Source organism: Drosophila takahashii, chromosome 2R, assembly GCF_030179915.1.
Source record: "Drosophila takahashii strain IR98-3 E-12201 chromosome 2R, DtakHiC1v2, whole genome shotgun sequence".
Classification (NCBI taxonomy): domain Eukaryota; kingdom Metazoa; phylum Arthropoda; class Insecta; order Diptera; family Drosophilidae; genus Drosophila; species Drosophila takahashii.
The window spans coordinates 8,483,490-8,499,108 of record NC_091679.1 but is presented as its reverse complement, the minus strand read 5'-3'; the positions used below and the strand labels follow the sequence as shown (position 1 = coordinate 8,499,108).

General features: G+C 33.7%; 1 protein-coding gene across 2 annotated transcripts; it reads right to left on the bottom strand.

The window, feature by feature from the left end:
* Nucleotides 1–3,349: 3,349 nt before the first annotated feature.
* LOC138912560 (probable serine/threonine-protein kinase glkA) lies at nucleotides 3,350–10,130 on the bottom strand. 2 transcript variants are annotated; one of them, XR_011418107.1, is made up of 3 exons: nucleotides 9,077–10,130; nucleotides 4,175–9,011; nucleotides 3,350–4,090 (listed from the first exon to the last, which is right to left on the bottom strand). XR_011418107.1 is itself a non-coding variant. In XM_070213626.1 (2 exons), the coding sequence occupies exon 2, from the start codon at nucleotides 3,781–3,783 to the stop codon at nucleotides 3,577–3,579; it is 207 nt and encodes a 68-aa protein (XP_070069727.1). In that variant the 5' UTR covers nucleotides 3,784–4,090; nucleotides 4,175–10,130; the 3' UTR covers nucleotides 3,350–3,576. The 2 variants fall into 2 exon arrangements, 1 of the variants encoding a protein (XP_070069727.1); XM_070213626.1 differs by having other exon boundaries at nucleotides 4,175–10,130.
* Between the last annotated feature and the right edge of the window lie 5,489 nt (nucleotides 10,131–15,619).

Below are 15,619 nucleotides of genomic sequence, written 5' to 3'. Positions count from 1 at the left end.
CCCCCCACAATACCCTCTTGCCCACTATGCTCTAGCCAAATCACATCACCTCTACACATTCTTATAGAATGTTCTTTCCTATACACCCTACGATCGTCACTTTTTTCCTCCTCAAACCCCATTCAAACAATATTTGACCTAAAAGCAACCAATATAAAAAAAATAATACAATATCTTAAAAACATAATTAACGTAATTTAGATTAAGCCTGTAATTAATAATAGAAAGAATTTATTGAAGTAAAAAAATTGATTGTTACCTAATTAATAGTTTATTTTAGCTCGTAAATTTGTAAAGAATGAAAAAGAAAAAATTGAATTTTTTTAGCTTAAGGCCCCGTAGCTATAGCTAAACTTAAGTTCGCCTGTAAATTTTACATTATAGTCGAACACTTAATAATAATAATAATATTTATGTGATGGATACGAAAAGAAAGGACTATTAAATTAACAGAACTTTCGCAGCGAATCCACCAAATCAATATACTTTTTCTTACTTCACTTTTACTCAAGTTGAAGGGTATAAATATATATTTATGTGCAATGAAATATTGCCATATTATGTAAGATATAAATAAATCTGGCTATAGATCATTTCACAAAAACAATATATTTTCTATTAGGTTTTATTTTCAGGAGTACATACTCTTGTAAAGGATATATTTGTTTTTTTGACTGCAAGGAGAAAGCAATTGCGTGTAAATATTAACAACCAACTACTTTTAACCTGCAGCCAGAAAAACAATTTAGTCTCCAACTCACTTTACACATTTACACACACACACACTTGTCACTTAAATATTGTTTCTTTCTAACGTTCTAGTGCCTTATTTATCAAATATTAATACCGACAATAGGATGTTAGTAAAGAAACAATACTTTTTTTTTCCAACATGGTATTGTTTTTTTGTTTTTTTTTTTTTTTACTGAAATTAGAACGTTTTATATTAAGAGATTGGGAGGTTTTTTTTTTTGTTTTTGTAATGTTCCAATAAGTATTTTTATTGATATATATATATAGAGAATTATATGCGTGTATATATATATAATTATTGTTTTAATAAATCTGCGAATATTCTGACAGTGAGTTATTACTGAATAAATCTGGGAATATCGTGATAGCGATTCATTACAACATAAACTCCAATCCTAAAGCATTTTCTGATCTTCTCTGAATTCCTAATATCGTTTTCTGTCACAGTCGATCCTACTGTCAATAATTTCCTCAAAGTACGTAAAGTCTGAAAATCAAAATCAACCATAATATCCTCAAACTCATAAAAAAACTCATCCATTTCCTTTTTTAAGTCCTTAACGTCATCTGAAGAAATATAACTTTCAAGCTCAAAACTATTCATCTCCTTTCTCGGCCTGTATATCAAGCTATTATCCTCGTCATAGGCTTCATAAAAATTGATTCGCGAATTTTTTTTACCCAAGTTTTCACGCAAATGACGATACTGCTGCATTTGATTAAAGGCTGCCCACATGAATTGCCCCCTGACTGGATGTAAGGCCTTGTATTCTCCTACCGTAAGTTTTGTTCCTACTGTCAAAATTTTCTTTATAGTCCTTAAAGTCCGTAAGTCAGTATTAGTTAGTATGTCATCGTAGTCCCTACGATATTCTTCAATTTCATCCCTTATTTCTTGAAGGTCCTTCTCAGCAGCACTAGCAGGGCTAACATGAGCAGCATGGTTAATAGCCGGATCAATCCAAGTTAAAGCCAACTTTTTGTTTCGTGGATTTTCCTCGTCAACATCGGTAGGAGCAGCAGCAGCAGCAGCAGCAGCAGCAGCAGCAGCAGCAGCAGCAGCAGCAGCACCAGCAGAAGTACTAGCACCATCACTATCACCATCACCACCACCAATGTTAGATTTCTTTTTTCGGATTTGAGGTTCCTTTTTTTAATTAACAAACCAAAAAAAAAAAAAAATACATGAAATTTTTTTTGTCTAGCCGCAGCAGGTATGGTTATGGTGTGGACCTACTTCATCATCAGTAATGACGTCCTCAGGAACTTGGGTTAAGATCTCCCGTCTGTTGTTGTATTCGTCTTGTTCGTCAACGTCCAAGAGTTGGTAATATGCACCTCCCTTACACGTAGTGCATGGAACCACCTTCGCTGTTAACTCCTTTGGAGGTTCATCTTCTTTTCCCACTGTCACTTGCTTGAATTTAATTTTTTTCTCGGCTAGCGAAATCATGTTTACTACTGCTTTGCTTAGTACTGATTTCAAGTCTAGGATCCTGACGTTCGGTTATATAGTTCCCGTACTTTGGAGATGTAGTCTAATGTAATTCAATTATGAACTGCCTTTGAATTTGACTGTCCGGCTCTATTTATTGGCAATTTCACTCCCTACTACAATGATTTTTTTTGTTGTTGTTGTTTTCTTGGTGTGTTGTTCTTGAACCCCGGATGCTTGATAACTGTATCCAATGGAAATAACTCTTTTTTTTATATTTTTCTCCTCTACCTCCCACACTAAGTTTTTTCCTATTTGAGTAGGTGGCGTTGCCTGAATTCAAGTTCTGCGTGTGTCTGTGTGTGAGTGTGATAACAAAAAATTGCGCTTTAAATTTCTAGCTGTGGGTGTGTGATAAGCTGCACGCTTAAAAAATAAAATGCGATTGATTTAAATTGGCAAGTACTAAATAAGTGTGTGTGTGTGTGTGTGTGTGTGTGTGTGTGTGTGTGCGTGTGTACCCCCTTTTAAAACTTTCCAGATGTGTGTTTCAAAAAAAATTTGACATTTTGACAGATTTGCGATAAAACTATAAAAATATGTTTATCAACAAATTTTAAACTGCGCAATAATTGTGATTTGATTTAACTTTAACCCCTCCTCCCGCTCTCTCCCCCACTTTTGAAACTTTCCGGATGCGTGTGTTAAAAAAAAAAAATTAACATTTTGACAGATTTGCGATAAAACTATAAAAATAAAAAAACATGTTTATTAAACTGCGCAATAATTGTGATTTGATTTAACTTTAACCCCTCCTCCCGCTCTCTCCCCCACTTTTGAAACTTTCCGGATGCGCGTGCTAAAAACAAAATAAAAAAAATGTTCCCCGATAAAACCATAAGTAACGGTTTTCTTTTCGAAAAAAATTTTTAAACTACGCAATAATTGTGATTTGATTTAAATTTAACGCCTCCTCCCGCTCTCTCTCTCGCTCTCTCTCTCGCTCTCTCTCTCGCTCTCCCTCTCGCTCTCCCTCCCGCTCCCCCTCCCGCTCAACAAAATGTAAAAAATATGATTTTATTTCACCACAAAATGAAATATTAAAATTTTTTTATTTTTTTTTTTAATCGTTGTGAGGATAATAAACAGTAGAAAGTTCGTGATTATTATTATTAATGCGATCTGTATCGACCATCATTGCAGCATTGATACAGTCTAGATAACAAGAAAAGATTAGTTGACATATTGCAATTGCAAGAAAGGCAAACAAAAGCAAGACTAATAATAGAAGAGTAATGTTCACATGATAGACAAATTTCGGTCCAAGTGGTGTTTTTAAAATGCTATCAATATCAAATTCAGAAGAATCTTCGCCATCGTCTGCTTTATCATCGGATGCTGTTGCTGCTGCTGCTGCTTCTTCTTCTGATGCTGCTGCTGCTGCTGCTGCTGCTGCTGTTGTTGTTGTTGACACTGGGGACAGTTCTTCGCTGGTGCTGCTGCTGCTGCTGCTGCTGGTGGTTGTTGTTGTCGGGGGTGGTGGTGGTGTTGTTGTTGTTGGCGTTTGATTTAAAGTGATTCCAACGACTGCCCATACTAGCAGTAATAGGAATATGTAAAAATGCATTTTTTTTTTTTTTTGTGTGTTCAAAATGCTAGAGAGACTCGAGAATATTTTTCAACAAACTAACTCTACTAGCCAGCATACAGTCAATTTTATAGCTGAATCCATACTATATGCGCAGTTTGCATTCTATCTTACTTTATTTTATCATTTTTTTTTTGCTGTTTCCTTTTAATATGCATCCACCCACACGCACTCATAGGAAGCCTCCTACTTATTATTCAGATATACTAGAAAATGAGGACGGCGACGACGACGACGAGGACGATGATGTCGATCTAAAATACACAACAAATAAAATAATTGTAGGGCATATATTGAATATAATTATAGATAGTTAATAGTAGTAGTAGTATACTTACAAAATTTGATAGGAAGTCATAATTTGTAATGCGTCATGTTCATCAATCAATTTTTGTTGAATGTATTTGAAATGTTGTTCTCTTTTATAAGCATCATCATCATCATCATCAGCAGCAGCAGCAGCATAATTTGAATTGGAATTCTCTTTATTCGCTTCTTTATTAGTGTCCACTTGATTAAAGATAATATTCAAATTTTTAATATGTTCTAATCGCATATGTATACTTTGGAGAGTTTCTTTATCCTCCGGCGACAGAATATGTAGATATTTTTGAATGAAATCAATAATTATTTTTGTAAACGTCATTTTTTTTTTTGGGGTTTTTTTTTTGTGCTGTTCTTTAGTTTTTGGTATTTGATATTTATTGATATTTGATGTATATTTATTGAATATCCATATGCCAGATCTGCTCGTAATCATTGATGTTATACGTTCCGATGTGGTTCACTAACTGAAAGCTGGTGGGGTTGTGATCCTCCTCGTCCTCCTCCTTCTCCTTTTCATCACCGTTAAAGTCTCGTTCGAACATATAACTTTTCTCCATCACGGGGGCTCGCACATTGGTTCTGCTTGCAGAAGTAGGAGCAGCATTAAAGCGCTGACAATAAATTCGCAATTTTTTATTTTTAAAATCGCTATGATAACGGCATTGAACGCTGAAAATGCTTCTCAAGTATTTTAATCTGAAATTTCTACACACCACAGTGGGCGACTCAATTATTCCACCAATATCCATTTCTTTTTTAAGTAACTCTCGGCGGAAATTTTCAACTGCCTCATCGATTGTGGGGAAAGCAGCCGGCATTCGTTCGTATGGCGAATTTCGTTTAAATCTATTATCATGTTGATTTTTCCCCTTCTCTTGAATCACTTCCACAAGTGCGGTCTTAAGTTCAAAAATTAAATTCACTTGGATAGTCAATGTTTCGTTTACAACGAGATCAAATCTAGAGTATTTGATTTCCCTATGATAGGGAATTTTTTTGACAACGACCCCAAGACGACCTCCGACAGCGACTCCAAGTACAAATAATAATATCAAAACCGTAATTATTTTCATTTTTTTTTTTTTTTGAGATATTTTATTATGCGATTATATACTTTCCCCGTGGGTGAATGCTTAGCGACTAGTTTTACAAAATTGTGATTAAGTAAGTGCACTGGATGCACGTATGATGTGTGTATATATAAGTATAAGTGTAAGGGTTATCATTTTTTTGTCGCTTCTCTCTTAGGCTTCGGGTCTGGCTCCTTACTGATAATCGGGTATTAGCTCCATATATGTGTAGTCGATAGCTTAGTAACACTAGTTTTTATATATAGAATTGTGCTTAAGTAAGCGCATGAATATATATATATATAGAAAAAAGATTAAAAAAGTTTTTTTATTTGTCTGGTCTCTCGGGCTCCGGCTTTCTGCTGATTATCGGCGATTGGTTACGTCTGTTGCCCCCATCGACCTCTAGCGCTCGCCCTTTCCTTTAAGTGATTGTCATATGCTCAGTTTGCACATACTTGGTGATGTCTTCGTTGAGGATAACGTCCTTCAGAGCGTCAGGATTTTTTTGAACATATATTTGTTCAATCTCTCCGTTTGCCAAATAACGTTCCACCAGTGTTGTCTCAATATATTGTGTGCATTTTATAATTAATGTTTTCTTCTCAAAATTACTTTTATATAGACAACGAATTGATATAACCGAATCTTTGTATTGGAGATTAAAATGCCTGTAGAATGGTGCTGTTGCATTCAGCACTCCTCCAATATTTTTCTCCTTTTCTATTAGAGTTTTTTGAAACAATTCGACTACCTCTTCCACCGTAACTTTAATATCATCAGCATCATCGCCACCTTCATCATCATAGTCCTGATCGTTTACTGGTACTGCTGCTGCTGCTGCTGCTGCTGTTGTTGTTGTTGTTGTTGTGGGCGTTGTCAATTCCACCCACTCACTAGTTTTTATTGTTGTGGTTGTTAGTGGAGATGGTGCTGATGCTCCCAACGGTGATGGTTGACTCATTAACTCGAATGAAAGGTTTACTCTTAACACATCGTTGGTCGATAATGTTATATTAAATTCCACACTTTTTGTATTTGTTTTGATATTATTATTGTTGATATTCAAAACAGAAGTAATTGCAGGATTCGGAATAGGCTCACAATTTCCTCCCGAATTACAACTGAATAGTAAAATACTTGCTGCGAATATTATTCGCAACATTTTTATTATTTTTTATTCCCGTTTTTGTAGTTTCTAGCTTGCGATTCGACTTCCTACTAATGCATGCTTTACTTGATTGCTTGCTTGCATTCTCGCAGAGAACGGAATAGAAAAATATTTCTATATACTATAAATTTATAATATTTTTCTAACCTCGTTTGATAGCGGTGTATATTCAAATAATTTATCGTGAATTATGAGACAGTATGCAGATGTTGCGACGGGGATATTAATTTGTGTTTTAATCTCAATTCGTATATCAATGGGACCACTTTTTAGTGATTCATTTTGATGTGTCACATCTAAGACAATCATGGGAGCTTTATTTTTATAATTTTCTAACGATAATAACGGTTGTGGCTCACACCCGTAGTAACTTTTTTGAAAATTGATATACATATCATATAACAGTGCATATCTATTTAAAATAAAATTTTGATTTAATCCGTCATACGGATATACTTCAGAATTTAGATATACTTTCACATCGACTAAATCACAATGAATATACTTCTTATTTTTTTTAAATGCGATAATAACATAGCGGGGGCGCTCGGTCTCAGCCGCCAATTTGACGCTCCAAATAAATGTAGTAGTCTCTGGAACTACTGGGTTATAATATATATCCCAACTCCTGAAGGGCATCACTAATGGTGTTTGTTTGTTTATCACATTAAACATATACAATTTATAGGCATCGGACAATTGTACATGCGGCATTTTCCAAACAATGTTCGAAATCGTCATTTTCAATTGCGACATTGATAGAGTAATATCATTGCTTTTATAAACACCTTCGTTATCTTTTCCTCTTAATAGAATTAGCTCATGTTTACCATTAAGCACTATTTTGTTGTAGTCTTCAGCAAATCCAAGTAACAAATTCAACGGTAAGCAAAAATTAAAGTTTCCTTTTTCAAGTTTTAAATTTCCATTGATGTCCCATCCAGAATTTTCAAGCAAATGTTCTTGATTTTTTTTAATTGATAGATAATTTTTTAAATCAGTTGTTACACCCAAATGCCGTGTTCGATCAATTCAATGCCATTCAGTTCATATCGTATTTCACTAAATATATATCCCATACAATTATTCAATAAAGCTACTGTGGTTGGTGATATTACACTATCATCACTTTTTGTGATATACCCTTGAATATGCAGAAAACTTTCGCTTGGCAACACATACAAATCTTGATTTTGTATGGAAATCCGAATTTCATCATTGTTCTCAAACGAACGTAAATAGGGTGAATAACTATGATAATCTTTCTTTATTATTGAATTATCAATAGTCGGTTTCTCGAGCACGTTAATTATATGCGTCATTTTTGTTTTAATTTGAAGCCTAAGCTTAATAGAAATTTTTTATTGCACTCCGTTAATGGGATTTGTTGTTGCTGCTGCTGCTGCTGCTGTTGTCGTCGACGTTGCTCACGAGTAGCTAATCTGCTCAACGTTGATAGAGCGAGTGAGGGAGAATTAACTGATAATGCCCTTTTATAGACGCTGTTGTTGTTGTTGTTGTTGTATATAATCATTTTGTTTATATTGGTTTTAAATGCAATCTTATTGTAATTCTCTCACCGCGAAAATTAATCAGATTACCGTCTTGGTCACAGATTTTTAAAGTTATCGAATGTATTTCTTTTGTGTTTACTGGTAGATATATAACGTTTTGTGGTACCTCAGTTATTTTATAACCAGGACTAACGACAATTGCAAACTGATGTAGTGTGTGAGATGTTTCGTTGTTTATATACGCTCCATTTATAATATTACAATGCACGCAAATGCTATTGATTTTTGTGATATCAATTGACTTATCAGAAGTATGTAATATATTAGCGGCTAATGCATTCGCACTGAATCCTAATAGAGAGCCGATTGACTTTTCCTTATTGAAATATATTTCATCAGTTTCGGAGAAAATTTCCGATTGTAAAGTATTATAGTTTGGAGCTAGATAAAATTTAGGACTTCCTTCGGACTCAGTATGCGTTAACTTTCCATATTTTCGTGTTAAAACCTCATTAATATCACTGATTTCATATGAACCTACAGGGATTTTTATCGTATGTTCACCAATATGAAATAAATTATTTCCTACGTCAACGTTTGGAATCGAATGATAAGTGTCTAAACTGATTAGGGCACACTGATAGTTTTGATCAAGTTCAATTGGAGGAAAATAATCTGCAACAAGTACTGACTCATTGCCTGTTAGTGTTAATGTTATCGACATCTTAACGGTTCGCAAGGGAATGAAATCTTAATTGACTTTACACACACACATATATAGGTTTAAATATCAATCCAGGAATTATGCTCTGATGAGAATCCTAGCCATTTAACGAATGCTCTACCATTTCGACGTCTAATAACCTTCTCCACTAAATATGTATTGGGAAATTTAGTTTTCATCAGCTCATATTCATAAAATCCTCCCTTAATATCATTTCCTTGATAATCTTTCAATATATATGTAATGGGATTGGTATTTTGTATCCGTTTGATTTGAAATATCTCAGTTGTCCAGTTTGGAGTGTAACCTTTTTCAAACACATGTTTATATTTACTTATTCGTACATAATCGTCAACTTTGAATTTTGGTCTATGGGTGATTTTTAGGTGGTTGTAAACGGTATCGAGGAGTAATGCTTCATTTAGAAAACTCACATTATTTGGCGCCATCATAATTGTTTTGTGGTATGTGTTATTATATTTGGTAATCAATTTCTTATAGATATTAAGCCATTTAAAGCTACCTTGAAAGCTGAACTCTTTCCACATCATACCTTTGATGGTTCTATTAAATCGTTCAACGATACTGGCTTTTAAAATACTATACGTCGAATAGTGATTAATATGATTTAATTTCATTAGATTTTGAAATGTCTTATTGAAAAATTCTTTACCATCATCTGTTTGTAAATTTTTCGGTTTTCTTTGTGCCTCATCGAAAATGCTTTTCATACTTGCTGTAACGCTGGCTCCAGTTTTGTCTTTAATAGCGACACCCCATGCTTGCTTTGAAAACGTGTCAATAACAGTTAAAAGATAACGATATCCCTTATTATATAATTGATAGGGTATCATTTCAACTAAATCGGCTTGCCATAAGTCATCTATCCCTTTCATTATCACACGTCGTCTGATAAAATTTTTTCGTCCTTGTCTATGCAACTCTTCGGTGAGTTGTCTTTTATCTGTATTCAAGTTGCTGTTGTTGTCATTCATCGTGTGTATCATCTAAATATTTAATAACAGTGGGGAATCTAACTCTTATTTTAGATACGTCTTCCTTGGGTAGGTGTGTAGAGATTAATTTAAAGAGAACTTCTTGAAGTTGGTTAATATTTTCTTCTATTTTCGCTATATACTTAGCGTGAATAACTTTAGAGTAGTCCTCGAGGGCTGTTTGCATAAAATTCGCACTTTCAGCAACGTCTGATTTAAGGCTTTCTTCTAATGTAATTATTTTGCTTGTCATAACATTTATACTCTGTCTCATAGTCTTTAAATCAATATCCGTTTTCTCTTGTCGATTTAAGATATATTTTTTTATACTTGATGCGCTTCCTCCTTTTGCTCCTCCTCCTACTCCGCACGCATCCGATGTGGAATTCGAGCTTTCACCAAATTTGTTTATCATTTTATTATATTTGCCTCTCTAAGCTCCTCTATAATAGATATAATTTCGTTTTTGTGATTGGTATTTCCAGCACTCTCGGATGCTAATAGTAAACGCAATCTTTCAATTAATTCATTCGGATCATCCCAATACTTATATCCTCTATCCTCCTTTGAGTAAGATTTTGTTGTTGTTGTTATTCCTGCTACAGTCAAACCTTTACCAATAAGTCCAGTTTTCGGTTTGAATAGATTTTTTATAATATGTTGGTATTTAAAGGATTTAGTCCCCTTAACTTGTGAATTATTCTGATATTGTCGTTTGTGTGCGTTTGTTCTTAACAAAATATCTCGATAATTTTTCAAATCCAGATTTGAATAATGCGCGGGCTTCGTGTGAAATAGCAATTTAAATAGACCAGGAGTCAATTTCCATTTTACCTTTTCAATAATAATAGTATTATTATTATATTTCAATTTACTATTAGCAAAATACCAATCACCATTTTCTTTTATATTCAGACCATACAACATATCCAATTGATTTTGACTTTTTAAAAGCTCAATATTACGCAAAAACGGTGATTTTGACTCTTTTTTTTTTTGTAGTGGTTTTGTTAGATTATATCTTGTATATCTGGGTCCATTTATCAAAAAACTTTTTCCCAATACAGATTCTCTTTCTGATAATTTTAATCTTAATTTCTTATTGGAAGAAGGATGGGCCAGAGATAAATTTTCTGTGAAAGCATTTCGTTTTTGTAGATTTGGTGAAAAATTTATATTTCTCATTGGGGTCTTTTTAAATCTATGATATTTGGGTCCATTAATCAATTGACTTTTTTCAAGCATTGATTCTCTTGGCTGCATAAAAAAAGGTAATCTAACTTTCTTTGTTTTATTAGGCTTGACTGGTGGTGAAGGTAAATTCTCAATGTTCAGATTACGTTTGAGATTTTTAAAAGGACTTAATTCCATTTCCTCATCATTATGGACATCATCATCATCATCATCATCATCATCACCATTATCACCATCCTTAGCATAAACATCAACTGTAGCAGTAGGGGGTGCTGGGAGGGCAGGTAGTACTGTGAGGACAGGTGGTGCTGGGAGGGCAGGGGGAGCAGGAGGGAGAGGGAGAGCAGCAGCAGCAGCAGATGTACTACTAACTACTGCATTATCATCGTCATCACCGTTTTGAGCGTTGTGTGTAGGAATTAATAAATTAGTGTATTTTGCTCTTTGGCTATCTAAAAACGAGGAATAGTTTGCAAGGATATCTTCGGAAGTATCTAACAAGTCGGGTGGGTTGCTGTTGCTTATTGGAAAACTCGTTCGTTGCGAACTATCAACCACCATTTCGTCTTCATCATTCTCACCCCAACTGTTTCTTCGGTGATAAGGTCTTCTTCTTCTTCTTTTCCCATTATAGGATTTTACTTTTCTCGGTTTATCCCAGTCGTTATCAAGTCTTCTTCTCGTAACCCTCTTTGGAGAGTATCGTCTTTTCTTCTTAAGCATTCCAACATATAGTTTTTCTTGTTCTTGTTGTTGCTGCTGTGGTCTTCCTGAACGACCTCGTTGTTGAACATCATATTTTACCAGTTCACGTCCAGTGTTGTTGTTGTTGTTGTTGTTGTTGTTATTGTTAGGGTTAGGGTTAGGGTTAGGGTTAGGGTTAGGGTTAGGGTTAGTCGGATTCTCAACGTTGTATTTAACCACCTTCTTGTTCTTTCTTAGAAAATTTTCCGCAATCACATTCAAAGGTTTTGTAATTGGTTTAAATGTATTTTCTAGCATATTCATTCGATCCATTTCATTCGACTTCATGCTCCTCAATTTCTGCGTCAACAACAATCTGGTTTGAACCAGATCATCCAGCACTTTGCTATTATTTTTTGATTTCGTCATTGCTGCTGTTGTTGTTGTTGTTGTTGTTGTTGTTGTTGTTGTTGTTTGTTTAAAATCCAATTATTTACTAGTAGAGTATATGTAATTATCGTATATTATATATATAGCTGATACGGAGCTGATCTAAAGCTGATCGTGAGCTGATCGAAAGCTGATCCAAAGCTGATACCGAGCTGATCCAGAGCTGATCGAAAGCCGTGTGTTTGATTTATAGCTGTATAAAACTATCGAATCCCTTTCTATATCGTCCTTTATCAATATCATTATCTTCACTTATGAGAACAAATTCATTTTTTTGTCTCCAACATTCCTCACAAATTTTTAAAAATTGTTTAAAAGACATATCGCCTATAACATGATCATTGTAAATATGTTTAATATTCATTTCATCTTGTTTAAAAATTATTAACAAATTAGCGTTGTCACGTATTAAATGTTTCGGTATTTTCGTATAGGTTTGACATAGATAGAAGGAATCTATGTGTTTATGACGCCCCATACAGAAATAATCTCTTATTGCTGTTTGCTTGTCACAGATTACGTCATCAAATATCATTATTGAGTGTGGTCTAGCTCTTTCTGGACTGACGACTTTTTCCTTGTCTGAAAACGTGAACATGTTTATCCCCTTAATTGGTTTAATCAATTTCATTAAATATTGATACTTGGGCTGATACAACGATTTTGAATAAATGTATATATTTCGAAATTTAAGTCCATTGGGACTTTCGATTAAACTTATCATTACATTCGTCTTTCCGCAATTGGATGGTCCCACAATTAGAGCCCTTATCGAATTCGGTAGCAATGGACTATGTGTAATTTTTCCGTTCCTATCCCCCTCGCCACAAATCTAGTCGACGTTGCGAACCTTAATTTGTCTGGTTTGTTTTATAAATCGCATTTTTGTTATTGCTATTGATGTTGTTGTTGTTGTTGTTTTATTGAGCAAATTTTTACAACTACTAATGAAAATACTATAAATATTCGAGTATATATTTCGTTTTTGTTTAATTTATGATTGTCATCGAAACAGAATAGACCTAAAGAAACACACACACACACACTCATACATTAATTCAAATAAAACAATAAATAATGCGTATAAATTATAAACATAAATTAAATTCGAATCAGTATCGAATTGGTAGTGGGTTCGTCAACAACTTGATTACCAATCTTCCAATTGAACTTCATTTACCCGGTTATCAATTTTGTGGACCAGGCACAAAACTTGCAGAACGTTTGAAACGTGGAGACAAAGGGATTAATCCGCTAGATGCAGCGTGTCGAGAGCACGATATTGCATATTCACAATTCAAAGACTTGAAAAATCGTCATCAGGCTGATGATATATTAGCTGATAGAGCGTGGGAACGTTTTAAAGCAAAAGATAGCGGTCTAAAAGAACGCTCTGCTGCTTGGTTTGTGACAAACGCTATGAAAACAAAAGTTAAATTCGGTCTAGGTATGACTAAAAACAAATCTCGTCGTCGACGTCAACGTAAGAGGAAATCAGGTGGTAATAAAAAACAACGTCGACGTCGTAGGCAAGCAAAAAAAAAAATCATTCGCGAGCATTGTGAGTCAAACTAAACGAATTTTGAAACGAAGAAATCCTACGAGTATCGATGAAGCAATTCAGATATCACAACAATCAATCCCACCAAGTTTTCTTCGCGGTCAACGACGAAAAAATATTCCGAGGGTGATACCATTACCAAAAATTGGTGGATTCCTACCATTAATACCAATATTGACTGCACTTGGTGCACTTGGTGGTCTTGCTAGTGGTGGATCTGCTGTTGTCAAGGCAATAAACGATGTCAAAAATGGTAAAGAACAATTAGCTGAAGCGACACGTCATAACCGCTACATGGAATCAATTGCGATGGGAAAAGGACTTTTCCTCAAACCATACAAGAAAGGCTATGGACTATTTTATAAGCCCTATTCACCAAAAAACTAATAGATATGCTACCCAAACAAGCACTTACCGATATTGATTTAATTGATTTTGGTAAAAAACATTTTCAACACTTTCGTGGTGTTTTTATGCGTGATCGTCTCCCCAAGAAACCATTGACCAACGAATGTGGGATAATAAATTTAGATAACGAAAGCGGTAGTGGCACGCATTGGGTAGCATATTTCAAGAAGAGAAATTATAAAGAATACTATGATAGTTTTGGTGATTTGCAACCGCCCATTGAAATTGTAAATTATTTAAAACCACCCATTGAATATAATTATAGAAATGATCAAAAATTCAATACATATAACTGTGGTCATTTATGTTTAAAATTTTTATTTCGAAAAAATAAAATGTAATATATATCAAAAAAAGAAAATATAATATTTTTATTTTTGGTTTAACTTAGTGGTCTATGTCTTTATGCCCCCATGCAAGGGTGTCTATATTATTCTCTTTTACATAGCGCTTATCATCTAAATAGTTTAAGGTGACTTTTGTATACTCTTGTGTATAAATTTGATGTAATTTAGATTTAAATAAGTACATTGTTCCAACTTTCTTTATTTTTTTATACAAACAATCTCGAAAATCGTTAATAGTTAATTTAGACGTTACACTCGCCTTTACTCCTTTAATTTTTTTGATCTCTGTTGTTTCATCTTTATTTATTTTAGAGATTTGTATTGAATACATTTTAGCTCTGAGTCCAATAAATTCTTCAATTATATCTCCCTTGCACTCATCTTTCATCATACCTAATTTTTTTTTTGTTTATCAATGGTAAATTAAAAACATTATCTTTATCATATTCTGAAGTATCGAAATGCTCATCAATTTCTAAACGAATGTCATCATAAAAATCTATGGTCTTAATATCATAGATAAAAGAATCAGTATCCATATACATTAAATTGATATTGTCCTGATATTTAGGCTTCATATAGTCATAGTGAAAATTATACATTTTAAATTTGGATAGCTCTAGAACGGTAAAGCCAATATAGACAGGCTTATCATAGATAACATGCGCTTTTTTCAATTGAATTGCGAACAAATTATTGTTAAATTGTAATATATTCTTAAAATTAAATTTTGAGATAAGTGCCCTAGCTCCCAATCTTTTCCCATTACTCTCCCAACTGGATACTAATTTAATTTCTTTTCTCTTATCAACATTCTCCATAGTCTTACCATAGACTGCATTGTTTAGCAGTTTGAAAAAATTCTTTTCAAAATCATTAACTGCCAATGTTCTGTGATGATTATTGCAATCAATATATTTTTGAAGCCAAGCAGATTGATCAAATTGTAATATTCGATGAATTTTCTTTAAAATCAACCCATGTCGAAGACATTGCTGTAAATTTCTATAGTGAATTATATAATTATATTTGTTCGTCAAGTCTGCAATCAATTTTGGTTGTAGCATATTTTCATTCTTTTTGTTTTGTGGGCAAAATGGTAAATCATTGTGCTGGCTGTGTAAGTTTTCGCTGTATTCTAAATCTACCTCTAAAATATAACCAATTGATTGATCATCAACGCATGTGTTTAAATCAAAATTTTCAAAATTTCCGTCTTCTGTTTTTTCTAACCATTTAAAATTTTTATATGGAATAGCTTGCGACATAGCATATCCATATAAATTATTAACATCTAAGTATATAATATAATTTGACTCTTTCTCACAGTCGTATTCG

Coding starts and splice junctions, on each gene's coding strand:
- LOC138912560 (XM_070213626.1), bottom strand. CDS start 3,783: ATGGGCAGTCGTTGGAATCACTTTAAATCAAACGCCAACAACAACAAC.